This window comes from Cotesia typhae, unplaced genomic scaffold (assembly GCF_013202065.1).
Source record: "Cotesia typhae breed Kobodo isofemale line unplaced genomic scaffold, CoteBio_Ctyphae scaffold_152, whole genome shotgun sequence".
NCBI lineage: Eukaryota > Metazoa > Arthropoda > Insecta > Hymenoptera > Braconidae > Cotesia > Cotesia typhae.
In genome coordinates, this window is record NW_027423776.1 from 3,165,167 (window position 1) to 3,191,475 (window position 26,309).

A 26,309-nucleotide genomic window follows, 5' to 3' on the forward strand; every position below is an offset into this window, starting at 1 on the left:
GCGTCTTCGTTCACGTGTCAGTGATTTGTTCCGCTCATTAATTACAAATGTACATTAAATAAATAATTTAAACAATTATTTCTTAAAACAGTAAATAATTCATTTTTATCATTTATTTTGGCTCTCAAAGTCAATATTTAACACAACCTGTGGTATTAAGTTTTATTGTCTGAGTAATTCATTAAAAAAAAAAAAAAAAAAACGCGAATGAAGTAAGTACTCAACTTTTTATAGAACGAAAAAAAAAAAAAAAAAACCGGTCGGTTTTGGTGCTTTTTTTGTAAAGACTTCTGTCAATTAAAACACCAGCAATAAGGGTTACATAAAGATTTATTCTTTTTTCGCGTAAAACTGTGCTGCAAAGAACTCTATACATCGAGGAGGTAATGATTTTTCTTAAATCTTTCATTTTCCATTATCGTCATATAATAATAAATTGAAACACATTTAATCTGTTATCTTATGTAATTAAAATAAAATAATAATTGACGTTATTTTTATCGTGTAATTGAAGCAACTGTGTTCAACTGTATAACATAAGAATAATAATTTACCGGCGATCATTATCGAAATGCACTTCTATGTGTGTTCGGATTGTAATTAAAAATAATTTTTACTTTTTATTTTATCGCTTAGTTTTTTTTGGATAATTGAAAAAATGACAGCAGAAAAAAAAATAATTTACAAATATATGCATTTATCAATTTCTGATAAATATCTGCAATGTCATAAAAAATATACAGGCAAAATGATTTAGTGACTTTTGATCGATTAAACTATGCTATAAATATTAAAGTATAAAAAAGTGTGTTCAAGATTTTTAGCACAAAAATTTATTTTTTTTTAAACAATTAAATAAATGGTTTGTTGATAAAATTATTTTTTTTTTACAAATTACTATTAATTTAATTTTTAGATAAATCACTATTGTTGACAAAGTAATTAACAAAAAAATATTTGGATGAATTAATTATAGTTTATTGTATTTACAGAAATCCTTGTACTACTTAAAATAGAAAACAAATAACAAAATCTAAAGTAGCGTGATAATTTGTTAAATAAACGACGAGACGTTTTGTTGATGATGAAAAAACAGTTTTAGACATATGTACTTTACTTACATACTTGAATAAACTCTAGGTACACGCCCGGCGAGTGCCTGCATGCCAGTGTCTGGCAAGGGTATATACAGAACTATGTGCAACGTTGAAAATCAATAGGTTCAAGCTTCTGCTATTCAAGCTATGTGATAATGATAAGGGATATAATTTTGCTCATTTTATGTATTGTATTATATTACATCACATTACATTGCATTACATTACATGCCATACGAGATAACATTAACATGATAATTTCAAATTCTGGAGCGAAGATGAGTCAATGTCAATATCAATTATGATAATTCTAAAAAAATATATTTTTTTAATGTTTACATCCAAATAACTCGACTGAGTTTTTTCTGTATTATTATTCTCATAAACAAGTTGGTATTGCTATCGAATAGGTATGGATATTATATTATGAATGCAATAATATTGCGGTCAAGTTACAATAGTTATGCTAAAGTCGCAATTATCAACGTGGCAAGTTCTTTTTTTTTTTTCTTGCATTTTTTGTTCTTTTTTTTTTTACCGATCACTTACTTGTTTTCTTTGCTTACATTCATAATATATGATACTTATTATACGCGATTGGTAGATCTCTTACTTTGAGTAATAATTTATGTTAATTACATTGTTACACTGTTTTTATTAGTTATCGTATAGATTATTATACTTTTTCTTTCTATTAACAAGTAGAGTATGTCATAAAGTTATTTTTAGATTATACTTATCTAAATTGATAGAATTATTAAGAATAAAGGTTATTTGACCACACTCTCATTAAGTTCAATATCTCATTAATTAAATATTTAAATATCTTGTGTTATAGATATCTAACAAATGTAATTTTAAAACTTAATTCTAATTTTTTTATAATTTAATTATATCAAATTTTTTATCATTGAAATTAAATATTAAAAAAATTTAACGCGTGTTAAGAAAGACAAAACTCACATCAAGTGTTTTAGTTTTTTAAAATTACATGCAGGATAGTACAATTGAATTATTTACAACATTGATCTATTTTGCAAACTTATTAATTTATAAAATATTAATACTTTTTGAAACTTTACGAAAAACTGATGATACCTTTAAAATAAACGAATTCAAGTATGTGGAAAAAATATAATATGTAATTGTTGCATACGCCGGTGGCTATAAATGTCGTGCAAAAATTTGAAATCTCCAAGTGGACTTTGACCTGGCGGCTCTTTAAACTTGATGAGCTTTACGTCTTATAAATATAATCACGTGCACATTTTATTATCTGTCTTACTCTCATTACTCGCTAATATTAAATGTATATGTGTTTTTTTATATTGATGTACTAAATTATTATTTTTATGTATGTATTGATCTGTCTGTATATTAAATATAATCAATTGATAATACGTAGACAGGAAGATAAAAATTGCATCTATTGATTATTAGTAAAACCGGATGATTTTATGATAATAGTTGTGTCGTGAGTATAATTGATTTGATTTCATTGATGCGTCACATTACTCTTAATATGATACAGTTAAAAATATTCATATAACATCTATTACGCATCATTGATATAGAATATCTAAATATGTATGTTATTATATTATATATTATATATATTATATATTATATTATATAATATATATTATATATATTTTTATAATTACGTATTAAATTTTTTTTTTATAAACACATACAAGTTTATTAAAATTGACGTCAAAAGCTTGCTAGTATTGGTAGCTTAAAATACAGCAAATCCGAAAAAAATCTATAAGAATAAAAATAAAAAATGATCTTGGCATCGATCCAAAAATTTCTTAAACGATGTATTCTTGCTGATTTTAGCAGAAAACTTTTGCTTACAATAGATCAATAATGTAAGAGAATCCGTCGAGAAAACGTGAACTGATAATACGCTGTCATGTTTGATCGAAGCTTTAGATAAAATATTTATTTTTAATAAAAAATCACAATAAACTGATATTGGATAAAATTGATTAAAGTTTATTTTTAATTAAAGATTAAAGTATCTTATTTATATAAGTTACTAATGTCGTTTACGTATTTTTTATCATTAAAATATAAAAGTAATAAGAACAATAACACCTCCGGTAAAAACAATTTTAGTCCAAAACAATTTTGGCCAAAACATCACGGCAAAACGTTCTAAACAATTTTTTTTAAGAGTGGGGATTCGCTCCTGAACCCCTTTATTTAAATGCTTTTATTTTTTCAGGAGAAAAATAAGAGGACAGATTGCCAGACAGTATTACGAGAAAATAAAAAGAAGTTGAAGATTGAAACAAAACTAAAATTTTCAAGCTTCAATTAACAATAAAAATATTTTATCTACATTTTCATAGCAATATTATACCACTCGAGTTGTTTTTACCGGAATTATTAAAAACTGAGTTGTTTTTAATGGACACCTAAGCAATTAAATATTTGCTCCGTAATTTTTAAATTACTTAGTTATTATTTTAATACTTTTAAATATGTAGGTAGGACTTAGAAGATAAAAAAACTTTACATGCTTATATATTGTAAAAAAAAAGTTTTGTTGATAAACAGCGACTGAAAAAATATTAAGTTCTAATTAAATTTCAATTATGTATTTCCCAGCGATAACTGGCCATTGAACATCTTGAAATAATGTTGGTGGTAGTGTATATGTGCATTTAATAAGCATTAAATGTGTGTGTGTATATATGTGCACATGTTATGCAATTCTTTCTGTCGTATAGTTGCAAACTGGTTGGCATATGCGCACCCAATGCCAGTGCAAATATTATATTGGATATAGTGATATATTAAGGACCAGAGAGGGGGATCAAAAACTTGAATGTTAACTCGATGAGAATGAAAACTAAGGCTGCAGTTTAATTTTCAATGTTACATGAAATTCATCTATTCTAAATTATTCATTAATTATTTGTTATTTAAAATAATTAAAATCTATTCTTATGTTTATAACAATAACAACTAATTGTTTTATTATCGAAAATTAACTTATAATAAACTAATGATAACGACTTGTTGTATGTACATTTAAATTAATGAATATTTTTTCTTGTACTTAATATTTAGTTAAAATGCAATTCATGTTTATTTATCTCTTTCAGTTATAAGATAATTACAATTTTATAATTATTATTACTATTTTCTTCAAAGATTTTAAACGAATAATAAGTCGCTGTTAAGTGTTTATTTTATTATAATTTTATAAAATTATTGTTTTAATTTTTTTTCATGTTAACTACTTTATCCTGTTGATAATAGTGATAGGAATTGTTTTTTTTTTTAATTTTTGTATTGATTTCATTAACTCGTGCAATTCTTCCGATCTGAAGAATAAATAAATAATGAATTTTTCAAAGCATATTACTTTTTTATTAATTTTTTTTCTTATCGGAAGAGATAATGATAGATAATTTTATTTATTCTCGGTAAATCAAGATCATTTTTTCGAAAGATAGGCATGGGAGAAAAATAAGAATAAAATTTATAAATTTTTTTATTACTTACCAAAATTTATATTTCATTTAAATTTGTAAACGTTTTTTAAAATACTTGAATGTTTTTAAAAAATTTTTTCAACGTTACGTAAATTGATTAGAAATTTCCAAGGGGGTGTGAGTAGCGTCTAGACGATAATACATTCTAAAAATTTATCCTACGATAATAGTACCATTTACACGCTCGTTAAATTCTATACTAGGCTATTAAAGTTAAAAATAATACAAATGTATTAGGGTGAATAATACGACACCTGATAATTTTTTTTTTTGATTCTTACATTTTTCTCATTTTTTATTATTCAAATAATTGATGAAATATTCTTGAATGTTTTTCTATCATTTCTTAATACATATAAAATTTATTACGTCGCGATAAATTTAAGTAACAATCCCAGAGATAATGTATAGATTTACAAGTTATAAACATTTTTACAACTTTTTTTTTTTTTTTTTTTTTTTATTTAAAAACTTACCGATTTTTTTTTTTTTTTTTTGCAGGTTACGAATATGAGCTCTGGTGATTCTTGGTCTCTTCCGGTTAAGCAGGGTCTTTACGACCCAACCCTAGAAAAAGATGCATGTGGTGTTGGGTTCATTGCTGCTATCGATGGAAAACGCTCGCACAAGGTTTGATATTATTAATACCTAATAGTTCAATTTTTCAAATTTCTCGAAAAATTATTTTTATTTCTTGAACAATAGTTTTATTTATCTTAACTTTTTGAAATTTTTAACCATAGTTGTTAAGCGAGAGTTTATTAACAAAAATTATTTTTGTTGAAAATTTTTTTCAGATTGTACGGGATGCCGAGATTTTGTCAGCTCGTATGAATCATAGAGGTGCTTGTGCTTGTGATAATGATACTGGAGACGGTGCTGGAGTACTTTGTGCTATTCCCCACGACTATTATGCCACTGAAATCCGGTTTGTTATCATTTTATTAAATCATCGTTTGTTTAATAATGTTAATTAATTCAAATGGTTTTAATCTGTGGTTTGGTTTTTTCATTTCACTGCCTAGAGATATCAAAGAAATTTTACATTTCCTGCAATAGTGAAGATAATTTTTCCAATTTCAATTTAAATTCTTACAAAATACGCCATTGTTCAGTTATGTACTTTAGTTTTTTATAAGTTAAGAGAAAATTGTAATGTATTTTTAAGTTTACTCATGTTTTCTAAAATATTTCGATAGACTTTCACAAAGACGTCATAAAACTTAAAGTCGGAAATTTATTACAGTCCAACTCAAGTAATTGCCATTGTAAAATAATCCCTTTAATGACTGAGACTAACCTTCGACACAAACGGTCAAAATTTTACAACCCATCTGTTTATCAGATGTTTATCAGACTATTTTCTAACTTAGCAAACCTTCCCACGCTTCGTTTAAACAACCCTGCGTTAAATAAATAATACCCTTTCCAGGATCCTCTCATTTAACTACAATTCCCCAACCCTAGTTATTTTCCACCAACCAAAAGCTAAAATACCCTTCCCAAAATTGCACTCTCTGACTGACGATAGTTGGACGAAAAATCGAATAAGTTAGTTACCAAACAACCATTGACCACGCTCGCCGAGCGCCTTGCTTACTGACAAACCTATGACCAAGCTCGCCGAGCATCTTATACCTGATCTTTACCGACTTATGTACCTATTAAGTGAATGTAAAGGAATCGTCAGTAATCAATAAAATAAAACCATAAAACGAAATATTTGTGATCTTTTAATTAAAATCACAAAATTCTTGTCAAGTTAATACCATATTAATCTGCAAGAAAATAGCCATTTACGTCAAAAGTTGAAGATAAAATTTTTTTTTAAATTACTGATAAAACATTTTTCATATTTAATAGCAATAAAATTTTTCATATTATTTATTAAAATGTTAAACAAATTTATGAAATTTTATATAAATGTAACATAAACATATTGATTCATGTTGTGGATACAGTAAGATAAAATAAACTACGTAGAATTAAAATTAATATAGGACGTATGTATCAAATTGTGTAATAAATCTTATCTGAGTTTACTGTAATCCAAGATTGTTGATATCACTAGTAGTAATTTTAAATCAATAAATAATCCAGTAGGGGGTCTTGTAATAATATGTTTCGTTATCAGTCTACTAATTATTTTTTCCATTTGAACTTTAAAGCATTTGATAAAAGAATAAAAATAAAATTGTTGTTTTTTTAATTTTATTAACAAAATAATATTTTTTTTTTTTTTTACAGTGAAAAACAAGGTATTCAATTGCCAGAATTTGGCCGTTATGCTACGGGCATTTTGTTCCTTGACAAAAATACCCATAAGCAGACAGAAGCGGCTTTCGAGAAGCTGGCAGGCGAATGTGACTTGAGAGTATGAACTATTTTTAACATAAATTATTATGACAACTTAATAGATAATCAGTGCATTTAGTTAAAATAACATTTTTTTTTCTTGTTGTTTATTGTTTTGATATTTGCTCTCTTGCCAATATAATTTTCCTTTAAAAATTTGATTAGAAAAAAATTAATATAAATTTATTTTTACAATTATAGGTACTTTGTTGGCGCGATGTGCCGACAGACAATTCTTGTATTGGGCAAGTTGCACGTAAATGTGAACCTTACATGCGTCAAGTTTTCGTAACTGGCGGTCAGGAGTTTGATGTTCTCAACCGTCAGGTTTGCCATTTATTTATTTCTTCAAAATTTCATTAAAGTGTGTATAATAAATTACTTTTACGTATTAATGTAAAATTATATGATGATAAATCGTGTCAGCTAAAATTTATTATACATTCTAAATTTGCTACTCCGTTTATTTTTTTAACCGCATAAATATTTGACATTAGATACATAAATTACTCTGTCATTAATTGGCGAGTCATGTTAATAGAATTCAAGTAATTTTGATAGCATCCAGTATTATAATAGATTCTTAAAAATGTCCAACTAAGGTCATACTATTGAGAAATATTACACGTGCCAATTTTTGTGAATAGATTTAACTCATTTACGGAGTAGAATTTCTTGACTGCCTAATAACTTTAAAAAAGTTAAATAATTGTTATAACTGAAATTCATTGATTTTCTGTTACACATATAGATATTTGTATTGCGAAAACGTTCGTCGCATGTAATAGCAGAGCCAGGATTGAGATATTACATTTGTTCGTTGTCATTGAAAACTGTTGTTTACAAGGGTCAATTTACTGCTGATCAACTATGGAATTACTTCACTGATCTTAGAGTATGTTTTATAAATTATTTTTTTTATTTACTGTTTCTTAATTTAATTATTAATATCAGAATGTTAATAATTTTTTCAATGTTCACTTTTTTTAAGGGAAATATTTTATCTTAAAAGAATGCATTTTATTTTTTCGTTGTAAAATATTTCATTTTATTATTTATTAAATTAAATATGCTGAGAATTTAATTATGTATTTAAGAATTCGTACGAAACTTTCATAACTCTGAATTAATCATTAGTAACATAAAGCCATTCAATTTACAGTAAAAAAGTATTAACTTTCTGATTTTACGAATTATTACTATGATTAATTTTTATTTTAATTACAATTATTATCATTGTTTTTTTTTTTATTTTTTAACAATAGAATCCCAAATTTGAAACGTATCTCGCATTAGTTCATACAAGATTTTCAACGAATACTTTCCCTAGTTGGGAACGTGCTCAACCATTGCGGTAAGTTTAATTTTTTTTTGTTTTGTATTAATGATAATAACTCAAACGTTTTTGAATTATAAATAAAAATTGCAGTGTAGTTGCACCTCATGATTTTCTCAAATTGTAGAATAACTCATAAGTGACGAAGAAAATTCACTTTTATTACCTATATTATTTTGCTATTCTAGTAGAGAACACGTAAATTTTGCAAAATAAAATCCTTTAGTGAAAATTTTGCAATGAAAACCTACGTTTTCTTTTTAAGACAACAATTTAGTTATTGATTAATTGATTAAATGGCTTTGTTGATGAAATCAATAATATTTTTTCAATAAAAATGAGATATAAATAAAATTTAAGTATCAATGTTATTACATATATACGATGATTTAATACTAAAGAGTCAATTGTATATTGTTGATGATAAGTTTAAAATGTAGAATATAGATTTTTAGATTATATTAATTAAAAGAAATTACAGCACGAGGCAATATTTTTTAAAAGTATAATAATAGATTTATTGATAAAGGAAAATAATATACAACTGCTCACTAGCCTGGGTGGTGTTAGACTAAATTACAAAACTATCCTTTAAAATTACTTGGGCCTCTTGGTCCCTTCTCACCCCCATTTCTAAATAGCATACTTACATACTTCATACACTCTTGCTCATTCTCTCACTCGCACTCAAGCTACAATAGGTTTAAACATCTTACAGAGTAACTATATTTTGACATCACCTTTGCTAATGGGATTCAGCAGTCCCTCTGGCTTACCGTGTTTTTTCTCGGCTAAGATACAGGCAACACAACTTTCGACTACCTGCTCAACCTTCGGCCTCATCCCTTTAAACCAGAAGTCCTTCTTGAGAATTTCTTCTGTTTTATTAACACCAAAATGTCCCTTTTCGTGCACTCGTCTTATTACTTGATATTGCATACTTTTCGGTACTACAATTAAGGGGCACACCTAGTGTGAAATTTCGAAAAAGTCGATTTTTTTTTTTTTCATATTTCGGTAGATTACACCTTTAAAAATAACATATTAAAATTTCAAATCGATATATCAAATAGTTTTTGAGTTATAACATTTTAAAGAGCAGCCGCTCGGCAGCTAGAGTGTCATTAGCTGCGAGACGTACCTGAAGTATTGTTCAGAGTCTACTGTCTCTTCCAGCCCCTATAACACGATTCCAGTTTCTATTGTTGGCTCTCAGGTATACAAAAATATATCATTATAATAATTTCTACAAATTTCTAGAAATTTTTCGTTTACTGCCACGTAAATTATTTTCGGAGCCAGACACATTTAGTCTCATTGTGATCGTTGAATCGAGCGCATCATAATTTTACACGTGCTATTTTCTTGAAAATGAGTGATCAATCTTCATATTCAAATAAAAAAGGAACTCACAATGTTCCTAAGCATCGATCAATTGCGAAAAACGCAAGTTTACCGGAAATAGATTTACATTTGAGCAATCTACTGCGAATACCAGTACGTCCGCAGAAAAGTTATTACAAAATAATGACAATAATGTTGTGATTGACCCATCTCATGGATATTGTATTTTGCAATTTTTATCAGTTTTTAGTGCAATTAGTAATTTAGTGGTGTGTAAAACCTGTCAAAAAAAAGTTACTTTCAATCAAGCAAGTTCAAGAGGCCTAGGGTTCAAAATTGCTATTATTTGTGAATGTGGCAATTCGTATATTAATTCTGGACCAATGATTAATAACGCATTTGAAATAAATAAACGTATTGTTGCTGTGATGCGTCTATTGGGCATCGGAATAAATGGGATAAATCTTTTCTGTGGATTAATGGATTTAGCATGCAAATTTTACGACCAAACTTTTGCGGGATGTTTTACGAATTTACAGATTGCAGCCGAAACTGTTTGTAAGCTCAGTATGCAGCAAGCTATAAATGAAGAAAAAGAGCTTACATTAAAGAAAGAAAATTCGGAGACAAATTTGACTGTTAGCGGCGATGGTACCTGGAAAAAACGTGGCCATACTTCCCGTTTCGGAGTAGTTACGCTGGCAGGAAAATACAGCAAGAAAATTCTTGATTCATGCGTAATATCTACATATTGTCAGAGTTGTGTTTTTGGAAGAAAAAAAAAAGATAGCGAACCTGAAGATTATGAGGAATGGCTATCATTACACGATGAAGAATGTGATGCCAATCATAAAGGATCTGCCTCAAAAATGGAAGTGGATAGTGTAAAAGACATGTTTGGTCGTTCCATTAGTAAATATGGTGTAAAATATACCCGCTATATTGGTGATGGTGATAGCGCTACCCACAAAGGACTTATAGATTTGAATCCTTATGATATTCCTGTTGCTAAATTGGAATGCTATCTACATGTGAAAAAATAATGGGAACACGTTGCCGAAGTGTAAAGAACATTAATAAGAAATTAACAATACTCAAAACAACAATGAAAGCTACAACGGTTTACTTTGGCACTTTTCACCCAAGCATCTTCATAATGGCTTCAAAACTATTGAATTGTCAAATAATTTTGCAACTGCAATATTTAATGACGGTTATTCGTCAATTTTGAAGATATTCAATGTAATGGGAGTGATAGTTGGACCTGCAGCAAGAGATTTTGCGGCTCTTAAGGACGACACGAGAATACGAATCGCTGATTATCGCCAAAGGGCTTCTTCAAAAGAAGGTCGATCATCTCGAAGAAAAGCTTCTTCAGCTGAACAAGCCCTTTTCGAAGAAGAGGAAGGTGTATTATATGGCCCTGGAATAGCAGATTAGCTGTAAATATGATTTTAAACCACTTATAACAGTGGAAACGATCATTTTATCTTTAAACGCGTTTTTCTCGAAACAGCATTTTCCGAATTTGCTGCAGTGATTACTCAAAAACAAATGATCCGATCACTATCGAATTTTTTTACATGTTCTATATATAGTTCTCCGTACAATGACCTATCGATTTTTGATCTGATCAAAAATCGAATTTTCGCAGGCCACAAACGACCAAAATTTTAGGTAAAATTCGACTATTTTTTTAAAACGCCGCCATATTGTCAATTTTTGATTTTTTTTTTTATCGTAGGTCATTGTACAGACAATATTATCTAGTTTAACGAGATATTTTTTTAGATTTCATCCACGGAGAAGGCCGGAATCACTGCAGCAGTGAAGGACCTTTTTTTTTTCGCGCCGTTAGAGATCGACGATAACTTAAAAATATTTAATTTTTTTCTACAAAAATTTCATTATGTATTCTTAAAACATGTATAAATATATTCTTAAAATTTTAAAATAATTGATAAAGTATTTTTTTTAATAAAAATTCCCAAAAATCACGTTTTTTTTAGGCCGTTACACTAGGTGTGCCCCTTAATAATTCACTATTCACATCCTTATAAACTAACTTATTGCGCACTACATACCCATTCATATCATCACACTCTTGATTATTTAATACAATCTTTAAGTCATCGTCTCTTTCCTGTGCACTCCTCACACGTGCCAAAATTCCATCATCATTCTCGCGTACAATTAAAACTGTCGGTAATGGATTTCGACTTAAAGCATCTACGTGCATCATACTTTTCCCAGGCCTATGGCAAATTTCGTACTCGAAGTATTCCAATAATAAAGCCCATCTGGTTACTCGTAAACATAGCTTCTCTTTCTTCATTGTGGCTGTAAAAGCTTGACAATCTGTTATGATCTTAAATGGGATTGCCCATAAATAAACTCTAAATTTTTCCAAGGCTTTTATTATTGCCAACACTTCCAGTTCGTAACTACAATATTTTGCCTCAGCCTCGGTAGTTTTTCCACTAGCATAATAGACTGGATGGAATTTCCCATCATTATAATCCTTTTGCATTAGAATCATGCCATACCCTAAGCATGATGTATCGGTGTGCAACTCTGTTTCAGCTCCTATTCTGTATAAATTTAAAACAGGCCCGCATACTAGTGCGGCCTTTAGTGCGTTAAATGCTTCTGTCTCCCTTGCACCAAAGTGAAACTGAACTAGGTACAAACTTTCTAAAATATCCAGTTAAACCCAAAAAACTCTGTACTTTTTTGATAGTGTTTGGGACCGGAAAATTACTTACAGCTAACGTTTTATGTTCCGAGGGCTTTACTGTCCCTCCGGATACAATATGCCCAAGATACTCGACCGTAGTTTTTACAAACTGGCATTTCGACCATTTTATTATTAACCCATGCTTAGCTGCAACTTCTAAAACCGTCTGCAATCTTTTAACAGCTTCTTCCAAGGTCTTTGCAATAATAATTGAATCGTCCATGTAAATAACTGAAATACCATCTTTTATTAACGTCAAAAAATAGCATTTATGTATTGTTGAAAAACGGTAGGGGAGATAGACAATCCGAACGGCAGTTTTCGAAACTCATACTGACCATCGGGCGTTACAAAAGCTGTATATTTTTGGCATTCTTCCGCGACATCGACGTGAAAAAATCCGTTCTTCAAATCAACGGCTGTAAAATATATTCCTTCTGCTAACGCGTCTAGCTGATCTTCAATTAAAGGCAAATGTGAAAGCGGTCTCAAAACAATTCTATTTAATTTCCGAAAGTCTACGCAAAGCCGGGCTGACCCGTCTTTTTTCCGTACAAGAACAATCGGACTCGCGTACTCTGAATTTGAAGGACGGATGATACCTTCCTCTATCCAAATGCTCACAATATCGTTAACTTCTCGACGTTCCAAAGGAGATAACCGTCGTGGTCGTGAAACAATTGGCTCATCAGATTTTAAAATTATCCTTGCCTTTATTCCGATATCTTCCGTTTTATCTGGCTTATAATTCGTTATAATCTTAAGAATCTCTTCCCGATAATGTTTTTCTGTAATGTGAGAAAGATCTACTTCGTCGGCTTTATCAATAACATTAATTTGGTGAATGTAAGTTTATATTGTGACAATTTAATTTTTTTTTAAGACTGGAAGAATTGTAAAGTAAAAGCTGCATTACAAGAAAATGAATTTTTTTTATGAAAACAAAGCAGATGCAATTTTATATATGCATATACTGATTCAGCTTTATCATCATAATTACTCAAATTGATTAAATTTTAATTACCGCATATCATTAATTAGTTTTAAACGAACACATTTATGAACTATGAAATAACATATACTCTGGTATTTAATTCATAATTAATAGCCCAATAAATTACCTCATGATGCTAATTACTAATTATAAATATAATTTAAAACTTTATTTAAATATTTATTAACTACCTTAAATAATGTTTTTTCGTTCACGTTTGTTACTAGAATTAAATTGTAAATTATTTATCAGATTAATAACTGATCGATATTTTTTATGAAATAAAAATTTATTTTCTGTAAAATAAAATTAATCTTTAAGTCGGAAAAAATTAATATAATGATAAAAATAAAATTCCGAATTTTAATAGCTATCATTTTTAAATCTTACTAAGATAATAAAATTATTATAATGTCACCAAGGCACAGAATATTGATTAAACCATTATACGGTTTAAAAAGATCCCTAACGTGGAATTAGAATTTAATAAAAAAATTAAGTGTTTTTTAATGTACATCGTCTAAGTTTAAATTTGTTGATGCTTTACAAATGTTATATTAAGAAACTATTTATTTTTTGTCATTTTCTTTTTCATCAATATGAAAAAAAAGATCTTTATTAGTTTCCGAAGTTACATAAAAAAAATTGTTGAATAAAACTTTTGGGGAATCGCTTTTATATTAAGCAGCAGCTGGTTCTTACAATCGTGTGACGATAAATAAAAAATAAAGCAAAGCTTTTCTATAAAAACATAAAATCTCTTAAAAGTTTTTATTTTGACGATAACGTATATTAAATATAAAAGAGAAACTCTAAGTAACTAAAATTACTTACTGAGATAAATTGAATAAGAGTAAATAATTAAAATTAGTGAGTAAATAAATAAAAGATAAAAATAGTAAAATAAACATATAATAAATTACAGGCTTCTTGCTCACAATGGTGAAATAAATACACTTCGTGGCAACGTTAATTTCATGAAAGCACGTGAAGGTGTAATGAAAAGTGATGTTTATGGCGATCAATTGAAAGATCTATATCCAGTTGTTGAACCAAATCTGTCTGATTCTGGGGCAGCGGATTGTGTTTTGGAGTTTTTAGTGATGGCTGGCCAACGGACCTTGCCTGAAGTAATTTTTTGTTTCTCATTGACTTGCGAATACTTTAAATTAAAAAATATTAAGTTAAGCATTATATTATTATTACATAATCATTTTGATAAATTTTATTTAGGCTGTAATGACTATGGTACCTGAAGCGTGGCAGAATGACTTGACAATGGCAACCGAAAAACGAGAATTTTATCATTGGGCAGCTTGTGCGATGGAGCCTTGGGACGGTCCAGCATTGCTTACATTCACTGATGGGCGCTTCGTCGGAGCAATCCTGGACAGGTAAAACTTATACGTAAATAAATTAACAACTACGGCGTCAACTACAATATAAGGATTTTCGAAAGAATTGCCATAACAAAAGAGACTATATAAATGCAAAGTATCACATGAAAATAATAACTTGATAATTTAGATAGTTGTATATATTATTAATATTAAAAATACATGTCTTTAAAACATTTATTTGAAAAATAAGAAAATTACTACTGGTTACAGTATTATTCTAGGAGGCAATAGTAGCAGGAGCTAAGTCGTCCTTAAATTTACAAATTAAGCATTTCACAGAGATTTTATTGTTGTTATTAATTATTATTATTATTATTATTATTATTGTTATTAATAAATTATATATTTATTAATTTTGAATTAATTAACTAAAAAATATAGATTTTAGATACTGATGGAGATTGAAATTATTAATTTATTATTTTTAAAATATAGTTTTATCTGGATCATATTAATTCAACAATTAAAAATGTAAAGTATATTTTTTATATTAAAATAACATAATTCAAATGGTCCCTCAGTATCTTAGTCTTTAAATAAGTACGCAGTATTAACGATTAATCCATCCGTGTCCAGAATAAAAAAAAAAGGACATATTAACAAGGTAATGGATAAATTTCGGTAGGTACTGTGTCTTTAACGAGAACCGGGACAAAGGCAAACGAACGAAACGACAATAATTCAGCCGATCATTAAATGAGCGATCCAAAGGGTGGTAATACAAAGACCTTTTTAAATTTTTGTTTGGCAGAAATGGCCTACGCCCATCGCGCTTCTACGTCACTAAGGATAACATGATGGTGATGGCGTCTGAAGTGGGCGTATATGACACTCCACCCAGCAATATTGTCCTGAAGGTAAACTGATGGAGTTAACGTGTGACAACAATCCAATCCATGTGGGAGAACCATAACAACTGACTCTTTGGCATTGTCTTCATTCTGGGGGTCGAATCTAAAACTAATTAAGAAAAAAACTTAAAACGAAAAAAAGTCAAATCAACAGTTTTACTATCAACTTTTTTCATTTCACATTATATTAGAGTCATTTCAGCTTTTGGGATTTTATATATATTTTTTATATATAAAATGGATAGATATTTATATATGTATATACATATGTCAAATATATGTATATGTATAAATAAATAAATAATAATAATAATAATAATAGTAATTATCAAGATTCTCAAGTGTGGCTCATGAGTTGCTGTTTGTCAATCAATCAAGATTCTGGAGATTTTCTTCTGTGGATTCCATGGAAAAAAATAGTTTTCGCATTTCTACATTTTTTTTTTTTTTTTATATTTATGTTATATTAATATTTTTTTTTTTCTTTTTCAAATGACATTTATATTGAATATTATAGTAATCACCTTTCAAGTAAAAATATTGCACGCATTTACAAAATATGTAATTCATTACTTTATTATTTTTTAAATGCAATAATGCACAATATTTTTTTTTAATTTAAGGTGATTATTAAGTAGGATTTACAAATTTTTTTTGTCATAAAATTTTACCAAGAATTTCAACGTGAATGAAGAATTTTTAATTAACAAAAATATGTACGGGCGTTCTGATTTTACATTTCATAGTATTAGTGGCAGAGATTTAAATAACAATAGATTATGTAAAATGAAAAAAAAGAATGTAATGATAAATGTAAAAACAGAACGTTACTCTTAACTCATTATTTGAACAATTGTAGTTTTTTTAGTATCTATTTTTAATGAGCTAGGGAGTCATCATATATTTATTATTATTATTATTATTATTTATTTATTTATTTATTTATTTATTTTTTACTCATATTCACGTATGGTGTATAATTTATCATTTAGGGACTGGGTTTGTATAGAGCAGTAGGACCGTCATCCAGTGCTGTCATATTAATTGTTTGACGTATCGGATTAATGGATTCTGAAAATCATTGAATATTATATTTTATTTTCAGAGTCGCTTGAAGCCTGGCAGAATGTTGTTGGTCGACACTGAAACTAAGCAGATCATACAAGATGTTGAACTCAAACTCCAGATTGCAAGAAGTAGACCACACTCCAAATGGCTCGAGGAGCAGGTATCATAATTTAACGATTATTATCTATGGTAACAAATAAAATAATATAGATGAATATTTATAATATTTGTCGATTGATACACAAGCTTTACCGAACTATTGATCGTTTGCTTGTACATTAATTTTTTTTTATTACTCTTGTCAATTTTAAGACATCATCATTATTGATTAAAACTTTCATGCTTGTTACTCGTATTGTTAGAATGACAGCTGTATCGGCATTTAACAACATACAGTGTATACACTTACATTATTCATTTTAATTGTTAAATATTCTTGTCATTGATTTCAGTTTACATCTGTGTTGTTTAAATGGATTTCAAAAAAATTTGTTTTATGTACTTATGGATTTTAAATTGATTCGTCACTATCATTTTTATTTACTATATTATTGAAATAAGCTGTCAAATTTATAAATGAGAAGATGAGATAGTATTCGTTTAAATCATTAATATTTTAATTATAATAAAACATTTACCTGCGGTATTTATCATTTTTCAATCAGGCCATAATAATTTAAATTAATTTATTTTTTCTTCCAATTTCCCTGTGTGCTGACGACATTGGTGTTATAATCAGATGGTGAGTCAATGGAAAAAAAAAAAAAAAAAAAAAAAAAAAAACTTTATGTTGTTGTAGTTGCAAAAATTGAGTGTGGATTTCTTTTTTACTATTATTTTATTTGAAATTTGATCTATTTAATATTTAAATATCATATTTATTATTTTATCGTTTGTTTTTAGGAATTTTTACTTGTTAATTTTTTGATACAGAATTTTATTTTTTTCTCTGTACAAGGTAGATTTTTTTTATGCACGAAGCATGTTTTATTATTTTATATGCATAAACAATGTTTAAATTTAAAGCACTGGAAACTGGAACAATCATTTTCCAAGACTTTTTTTATTCATACTTTGCTAATCATTTTTAGAGCATGCCAATCAATTTTTTTTTATAGTTTGCTTATATATAGTTTGCTTATATAGTTGGAATAATTCATTAAAAATTCCATTAAGCTTTTTATTCAATGTTCAAGTTTCATAAATATATATATACATATATGCATATTTTTTTTTTTTTACTTAATAATTTATCGTTATATTATTTTCATCGGAACTATCACTAACACGTCCACGCATATACACAATTTAAAAACGCAACAAATTAATTAATCAACTAAAATTTTACGTACTGAAAGTCAATTATAAGCTAAAACATAATTTGTTTTGAATTAGATAACAATGAGCCACCTTCGTGCTGCTCACCGCGCTGCTCATGGAACAAATGGCTTCTATCAAAATGATAGTGGTGCAGAAGATTTTAAAAGACATGGCTTGACTTACGATTTACGTGGAGTAGATCGTACATGGGGTGGTGATAAACGTTTGCAATTATATGCTTACACTATTGAAACTCTCAATTTACTGCTTCTACCTATGCTGGAAACAAAGTACGTACAACTACACATTAAACATGATTATTTTTGTTTCTTTAATAATAATGTATTTCTATAATCATAATATCGCGTTGCAGATCCCAGAGGGGTGTACCAAAAATTTTTTTTCTAGAATCGACGTAGTTATGACTAAAACGGGCAGAAATGCAAAAAAAAATTTTGGTACGCCCTTACGGCACCCAGGGTACCTACCGGGAGCCATAAGGGAATACCAAAAAATTTTTTTTTCGGGAAGTTAGATATTTTTACTTGAAACGCGTAGAAATGACGAAAAAAAATGTTTGTCAAATTAGAAATTTTTTGGTACGCCTTTATGGCGCCCGGGGTACCCATTGGGGGACATAAAGCCGTACAAAAAAAAGGTTTTTTTCGGGAAACAACGTATTTTTACTTTAAATGCGTAGAAATGACGAAAAAAAATTTTTTTTTTTTTTTTCAAATTTGAAATTAACTTCGATCAAAATTTGTTGGAATTCGAAATTTGTGATAGTTTCCTTATTTAATTAAAAAATTTTTTCATCATTTTTATGCATTAAAAGTAAAAATACGATGTTTCCTGAAAAAAATTTTTTTATACGCCTTTATGCCTTTTCAAGGGTATTTTTTCCGGAATATGCCCTCTAATGGCTTCAGTAACGCGATATTATCCAAGAATAGGATTATTCAAAAAGTTTTCATAAACAATCTCAATTATTTCTGAACCGTAGCATGATATTCAAATGTACACGAAACAATATTTATGATATCTAAATAAACTTTTTTATAATAATTGTATTTCTTACTTTTGTAAATAGAAAAGAAGCACTTGGATCGATGGGAAATGATGCACCGTTAGCGTGCTTGTCAGAATTTCAACCTCTTATTTATGAATACTTTAAGCAGCTGTTTGCTCAGGTAAATAATATTTACATCCATTGATTTACTTAACAAACTTTATTATTTAGTTTTCATAATTAATAATGAAACTGCCTTAAATAAGTTTTATAATTGATTTTACTTTAAAAAATAGTCACGAGATATTATTTTTAATTGTAGGTAACAAACCCTCCAATTGATCCGTTCCGTGAAAAGATAGTTATGTCACTATTATGTCCAATTGGTCCTGAGAGTAATATACTAAAACCAAATGAATTACAAGTTCATCGTTTATTTTTGCCGCATCCGATACTATCACTCAGCGATTTAGAGGTAATTAAGCACACAAATTACCGAGGATGGAAAACGATTGTCATAGACATAACGTATCCTAAAGAAGAGGGTGAATCAGGATTTTTAAAGACACTTTATCGTGTTGATAATGAGGCTAATCAAGCAGCTAAAGACGGTTATCAATTGATAGTACTGTCTGATCGACAAGGCGGGCCTGACAGAATACCCGTAAGTATGTTACTTGCATTGGGTTCTGTACATCACTTTTTAATTGAAGCAAGACAACGAATGAAGGTCGGTCTCATTATTGAAACCGCTGAGGCACGTGAGGTACATCATATGTGCGTATTATTAGGTTACGGTGCAGATGCAATTTGTCCATACTTGGTATTTGAAACAGCAAGTTATTTACGTGATGACGGAGTATTAGATGAAAGTTCGACTGATGAAATATTGTACAGAAATTATTCAGAAGCTATGGAACGCGGTATTGCTAAAGTTATGGCTAAGATGGGTATATCGACATTACAATCATACAAAAGCGCACAAATATTTGAAGCCGTAGGACTGGCCGATGAGGTTATTGATAAATGTTTCCGTGGTACCCATTCACGTATTGGTGGTTCAACATTTGACATTTTAGCTAAAGATGCAGTTGAACGTCATTCACTGACTTACATTGAAAAGGCTGTTGATATGTTGGTCCTACGTAATCCTGGTATATATCACTGGCGTGCTGGTGGTGAAAAACACATCAATGATCCCGTTAGTATCAGTAATTTGCAAGAATCTGTGGTATCAAAAAATCAAAATGCATATGAAAATTATCGAAAATCAACGATGGAGTCAGTACAATATTGTACGCTTCGTGGACAATTGGAATTACGTAAATCGGATAATCCAGTACCAATTGATGAAGTTGAACCTGCTCAGGAAATTGTAAAACGTTTTGTAACTGGTGCCATGAGTTTTGGTAGTATATCCATCGAAGCACACTCAACTCTTGCAGTTGCAATGAATCGTATCGGAGGTAAATCAAATACCGGTGAGGGAGGTGAGAATCCTGATCGTTATTTGAATCAAGATCCCGAGTTCAGCAAGCGTTCGGCGATAAAACAAATTGCTAGTGGACGGTTCGGTGTTACATCTAGTTATTTGGCAAATGCTGATGATTTACAAATAAAAATGGCCCAAGGTGCTAAACCTGGTGAAGGTGGTGAATTACCTGGTTACAAAGTAACAGCAGACATCGCCGCAACTCGACATTCTGTACCAGGAGTTGGTTTAATATCACCACCGCCTCACCATGACATTTATTCAATAGAAGATCTTGCCGAATTGATCTATGATTTAAAGTGTGCTAATCCAAATGCACGTATCAGTGTTAAGCTGGTATCTGAAGTTGGAGTCGGTGTTGTTGCATCAGGTGTTGCTAAAGGTAAAGCCGAACATGTTGTTATTTCTGGGCACGATGGTGGTACTGGTGCCAGTAGCTGGACAGGAATTAAAGCAGCTGGTTTACCCTGGGAATTGGGTGTTGCTGAAACCCATCAGATTTTAACATTAAATAATTTACGATCACGTTTAATTGTGCAAGCAGACGGACAATTGAGAACTGGTTTTGATGTTATTGTAGCAGCATTACTTGGTGCCGATGAATTTGGTTTTAGTACAGCTCCATTGATTGCTATGGGTTGCACAATGATGAGAAAATGCCATTTAAATACATGTCCAGTTGGTATCGCAACCCAAGATCCTATTTTACGGCGTAAATTTGAAGGCAAACCTGAGCATGTTATTAACTTTTTCTTTATGCTAGCCGAAGAAATACGATCACATATGGCTAGCCTTGGTATCCGTAAATTCCAGGATTTAATTGGCCGTACCGATTTGCTTAAAGTACGTGATGATATTAAAGTTGAAAAAGCTAGATTACTTGATTTATCGAAAATTCTTCGCAACGCACTGGAATTACGTCCTGGTGTAAATATTCGCGGTGGAACAGTAAAACAAGATTTCCAATTAGAAAATCGTCCAGATAATCAATTAGTTGAAGCAGCAAAACTTATTCTCGAGGGAGAACAAAATCGAGTTAATCTTAAGATGACAATAAACAATGAAACTCGTGCATTTGGATCGACATTAAGTTACTTTATATCAAAGAATTACGGTGAAGAGGGATTACCGGAACACAGTATCAACATTCAACTACAAGGATCAGCTGGACAAAGTTTCTGTGCATTCTTAACAAAAGGTGTTCATGTAACACTCGAAGGTGATGCTAATGACTATGTGGGCAAGGGACTCTGTGGTGGTGAAATAGTTATTTATCCACCAAAAGAATCCGAGTTTAACTCAGAAGCCAATGTTATTGTTGGTAATGTTTGTTTGTACGGTGCGACATCAGGAAAAGCGTATTTCCGTGGTATTGCTGCTGAAAGATTCAGTGTACGTAACAGTGGAGCGACTGTAGTTGTCGAAGGTGTTGGCGATCATGGTTGTGAATACATGACTGGTGGTTGTGCTGTTATACTTGGTTTAACAGGACGTAACTTTGCTGCTGGTATGTCCGGTGGTATCGCCTATGTACTTGATGTTGATGGCTCATTTAAGAGCAAATGTAATCCTGAAATGGTTGAATTATTGCCGCTAAATAATAAAGAAGATATTGCTTATGTTAAACAATTACTTGAAGAATTTATCGAAAAGACGGGTTCATTAATTGCTAAAGATTTACTACTTACCTGGCCAGAACCGACAACGAGATTTGTTAAAGTATTCCCCTATGAGTATCAACGAGCATTGAAACAGTTGGCTGAGGATAAAACCAATCAGCAAAATGTTGTTATTAATGGTAATGCTAAAAATCAGGCGGAGATAAAAGATATTGAAGATTCTATTGAAGATGGTGAGTTGGCCCAACGTAAATTGGATAAAATAAAAGGTTTTATGAAATACAAAAGGCATACCGTTAATTACAGACCTGCTGAAAAGAGAGTTGAAGATTGGGATGAAATTTATAATTTCCAGGGTGTAAGAAAAGGATTGCGGGTTCAAGCGGCTCGTTGTATGGAATGTGGAGTACCATTTTGTCAAAGTAGTCACGGTTGTCCGCTTGGTAATATTATTCCCAAATGGAATGATCTTATATTCCACTCAGAATGGCAAGAAGCACTTAAACAATTGCTTCAAACAAACAATTTTCCAGAGTTTACTGGACGTGTTTGTCCCGCTCCTTGTGAGGGTGCTTGTGTACTTGGTATTTCTGAGCCACCGGTTACAATTAAAAATATTGAATGTGCGATAATCGATCATGCTTTCGAGCAAGGTTGGATAACTCCTCACCCACCGGCTGTAAGATCTGAGAAAACAATAGCTATTGTTGGTTCAGGACCAGCTGGACTTGCTGCTGCTCATCAACTCAACAAAGCCGGTCACTTGGTTACGGTTTATGAGAGAAATGATAGGATCGGTGGATTGTTACAATACGGTATACCGACAATGAAACTGTCCAAAAAGGTTGTCCAGAGACGTGTTGCATTACTTGCTGCAGAGGGTATTGTTTTTAAGACTGGAGTTGATGTTGGTAAAGATATTTCACCCCAAGAATTGAAAGATAATTATGACGCTGTATTGTTGTGCACTGGAGCTACGTGGCCACGTGATTTACCTATACCAGGACGTCATCTTGAAGGTATACATTTTGCTGTCAGTTTCTTGGAACACTGGCAAAAGAAACAAATGGGTAATAGCGCGCCTCTTAATATGAAACTCGTAGCTAAAGACAAGGATGTTATTATTATTGGAGGTGGTGATACTGGTTGTGACTGTATTGCTACGTCACTGAGACAGGGGGCTAAAAGTATAACAACTTTTGAAATTTTACCTGAACCGCCTGTTAAGCGTGCTAATGATAATCCTTGGCCACAATTTCCACGAGTGTTTAAAGTTGATTATGGTCATGAAGAAGTCTCGCTTAAATTTGGGCGGGATCCAAGACAGTTCAGTACTCTCAGCAAAGAGTTTTTAGACGACGGTAATGGCAATGTTGCGGGCATTAAAACAGTTATGGTAGAATGGACTAAAGATGATGCTGGTCGGTGGAAAATGACTGAAATTGAAGGCTCTGAAAAGGTATTGTATAACTATTTTAAGTATAAGTGAAATTTCAAGTAAAATAAACAATACAGTTCATGTATTCAACAGACATTATTCTTGATAATAGTTTTCAATTCGATGTGTAGGCTATAACATAGCCGACAGATTTCAATGAAAATTTTATAACTTGACATTTTGCTATTTATTTACTGTGTAATTTAATTTAATTTCTAACTTTTTGTTTTATTATACTTTGATTATAGACATACAAGTGTGATCTTGTTTTATTGGCAATGGGATTCTTAGGACCAGAAAAATATATTGCAGAAAACTTAAATACAAAATTGGACGGACGTGGCAATTATGAAACGCCAGCAGGAAAATATAAAACAAATTTACCTGGAGTTTATGCTGCAGGAGGTATGTGAAAAATCTAATAATTTTTAATTTAATTTTTTTTATTATTACTATGAAATTAGAAAATAAATATTTTTCATTAAATATAAATCCATAGTTACACCTATTTTTAAATGCTTTCTTGCGTTGCAGTCAACTAGTCAGACTGACAACATTCAGAATTAATAAATTACCAAAACTTGGAAAGTTAATATAAAATGTAATTTAAAATAATTAATTTTACAAATTTTTAAATTCCGAAAAATATAATGTTGAATAGAAAAAAAAAACGGAAGCTATATTAATAGAATCTTTTATAGTCAAAAAGTCTCAATAAATTAAAAAACATAACAACGAAAATTTTTACGTCAAAATGAATGAACAGACGAATACTCATTTAGTCGAAAAATGTAAATATATAGTTATTTGGATGAGTAATTTTTGGCCGAATATACGTCAGAACGAACCTTTTTCGAAATTAAATTAATTTTTACTCTTAAGAAATATAAGATTTATGTTTATCTATATTCAAGAGCTCGGTGTTTTATAATTTACAAAATTGTTTTTCGCTAATGTATTTGATAAACTTTGAATGTAGCGGAATTTTTAATTTTCTAGAGTTTTGATAATTCGAAATGTTGTCGATCTGACTGTTTGACCGCAACCCGCTTTCTTTAAAATATAAACTTGAAATTATCTCTTTACGATGATTTTATGTTTTACACTAAAGACGAGTTCTACTAAAGGTCTCGTAGCCTATAGACTAGTTTGCTCAGAAATTTTATCTTTGACAGTCGAGGCGCTGGGTTCGATACCCGCGCTGGGCTTTTGACTCTCTAATAGAAATTTTAATAACTTCTCTTCTCAACCTATTTTCTATAGTTTTAATTGAATGTATACAATCAGTGATTAAAAACAACGGATCCATTTCATGATAATGACATGATTCCAAACACGACTGATAAATGAGATTGATATACATTTTTTTTTTTTTTTTTTATTTTAACTGATTGAAAATTGAAAACATTAAATTTATCATTTTATTTTCTAATATCTGATTAAATAATCTAATTTTCAGATTGTCGAAGAGGTCAATCACTTGTCGTGTGGGCTATTAGCGAGGGTCGTCAAGCAGCGCGTGAAATTGACCAGGACTTGACTCGTTTTACATCATTGCCTGGCCCCGGTGGAGTAATAGTAAATGTTTTAGCTTAAACATCAACGAAAAAAGAGATCTTCCCATTTGGATAAAATATTAAAATTAAATTATTTGATATTAATTTTTTATAAATAAATAACTGTTACGTTATTTAATTATTTATTAAATAATTTATATTGGTTAAAAGTTAATTGAATTAGCGAAAATAAAATGGAAACTTTTAAATAAAAACAGATAATAATACCTTACAACCAATAATTTATTAACATTATCTAAAATAATAAACGATCTTTGGCTGTGTAATTAAGAAAACAAATCAGGTCACACTGAATTTAATTAGATTTTTGAATTTTAATAAATTAAAAACTATGCATATTAACGATTATAATTATTATTAATTACAATAATTATAGAAAATTATTTTTAATAATTAAAGAAAATTACGTAAATAAATTGTTTAATTATTTTAATGTTGATTACTATCTAATGATAATCATATCAACATTTAATGCCTTATAGGGCTATTGCTTTTTGTCAATTATAATCAATACAAATAACAAAGATAAAATCAATATTAATAAATAATGCCTTTATGGTGAATAATAAATAATATAGTTTACTGCAAATATTTTTTTTTTACTACTGTTTAACTTTTATTCCATTAAAAACTTTAAAACTGAAATAAAATGTTTTCATGATTAACAACACTTTATTATTAAATGAAAATTATACAAAAAATACAAAAAAAAAAAAAAATAATTATTGTACTTAGAGTAGAGTGAGATTCATTTTATATATATATATATATATATATATATATATATATATATATATATATATATATATATATATATATATATATTTCTATACGCATATTGAACACATTGATGTTTGGTGCGTACGAAGTAAAAGATATTGATTATTACTATGAGTATAAATATTAATTACATTATTATTGCAATTAGTTATAAGTAGTCTTATAATGCTATCAATTAATTCCAAATTTTTAAATATTGTTTAAACAATTTTACAAATAATTGATTGATTAATTTATATATTATGTTTCAACATTCATTTATAAATAGTTTTAATTTTTTTTTTTTTTTTTTTTTTTTTTTTTAATATTACCAATGTATTAGTTGAGTAAATTTTTTTGTATGAATCTATTTCTCTTATATTTTATAATGCATAGTTCTA

The 26,309-nt window shown here is 29.4% G+C and overlaps 2 protein-coding genes across 3 annotated transcripts; both read left to right on the forward strand.

Annotated features, from left to right (window-relative positions):
• On the forward strand, window positions 1-25,370 carry LOC141536344 (uncharacterized). 2 transcript variants are annotated; one of them, XM_074256808.1, is made up of 16 exons: window positions 1-383; window positions 5,111-5,239; window positions 5,407-5,537; window positions 6,857-6,983; window positions 7,166-7,291; window positions 7,716-7,859; window positions 8,230-8,318; window positions 14,301-14,505; window positions 14,609-14,769; window positions 15,527-15,632; window positions 16,732-16,854; window positions 18,090-18,304; window positions 19,105-19,204; window positions 19,346-23,593; window positions 23,821-23,977; window positions 25,032-25,370. In XM_074256808.1, the coding sequence occupies exons 2-16, from the start codon at window positions 5,120-5,122 to the stop codon at window positions 25,166-25,168; spliced, it is 6,189 nt and encodes a 2,062-aa protein (XP_074112909.1). In that variant the 5' UTR covers window positions 1-383; window positions 5,111-5,119; the 3' UTR covers window positions 25,169-25,370. The 2 variants fall into 2 exon arrangements, with proteins under 2 accessions (XP_074112909.1, XP_074112910.1); XM_074256809.1 differs by lacking the exons at window positions 1-383; window positions 5,111-5,239; window positions 5,407-5,537; ... (4 more) ...; window positions 14,301-14,505; window positions 15,527-15,632 and having other exon boundaries at window positions 14,632-14,769.
• LOC141536349 (uncharacterized) lies at window positions 8,440-11,601 on the forward strand. The gene is made up of 2 exons (XM_074256815.1): window positions 8,440-11,086; window positions 11,436-11,601. The coding sequence occupies exon 1, from the start codon at window positions 10,028-10,030 to the stop codon at window positions 10,685-10,687; it is 660 nt and encodes a 219-aa protein (XP_074112916.1). The 5' UTR covers window positions 8,440-10,027; the 3' UTR covers window positions 10,688-11,086; window positions 11,436-11,601.
• Window positions 25,371-26,309: the final 939 nt, after the last annotated feature.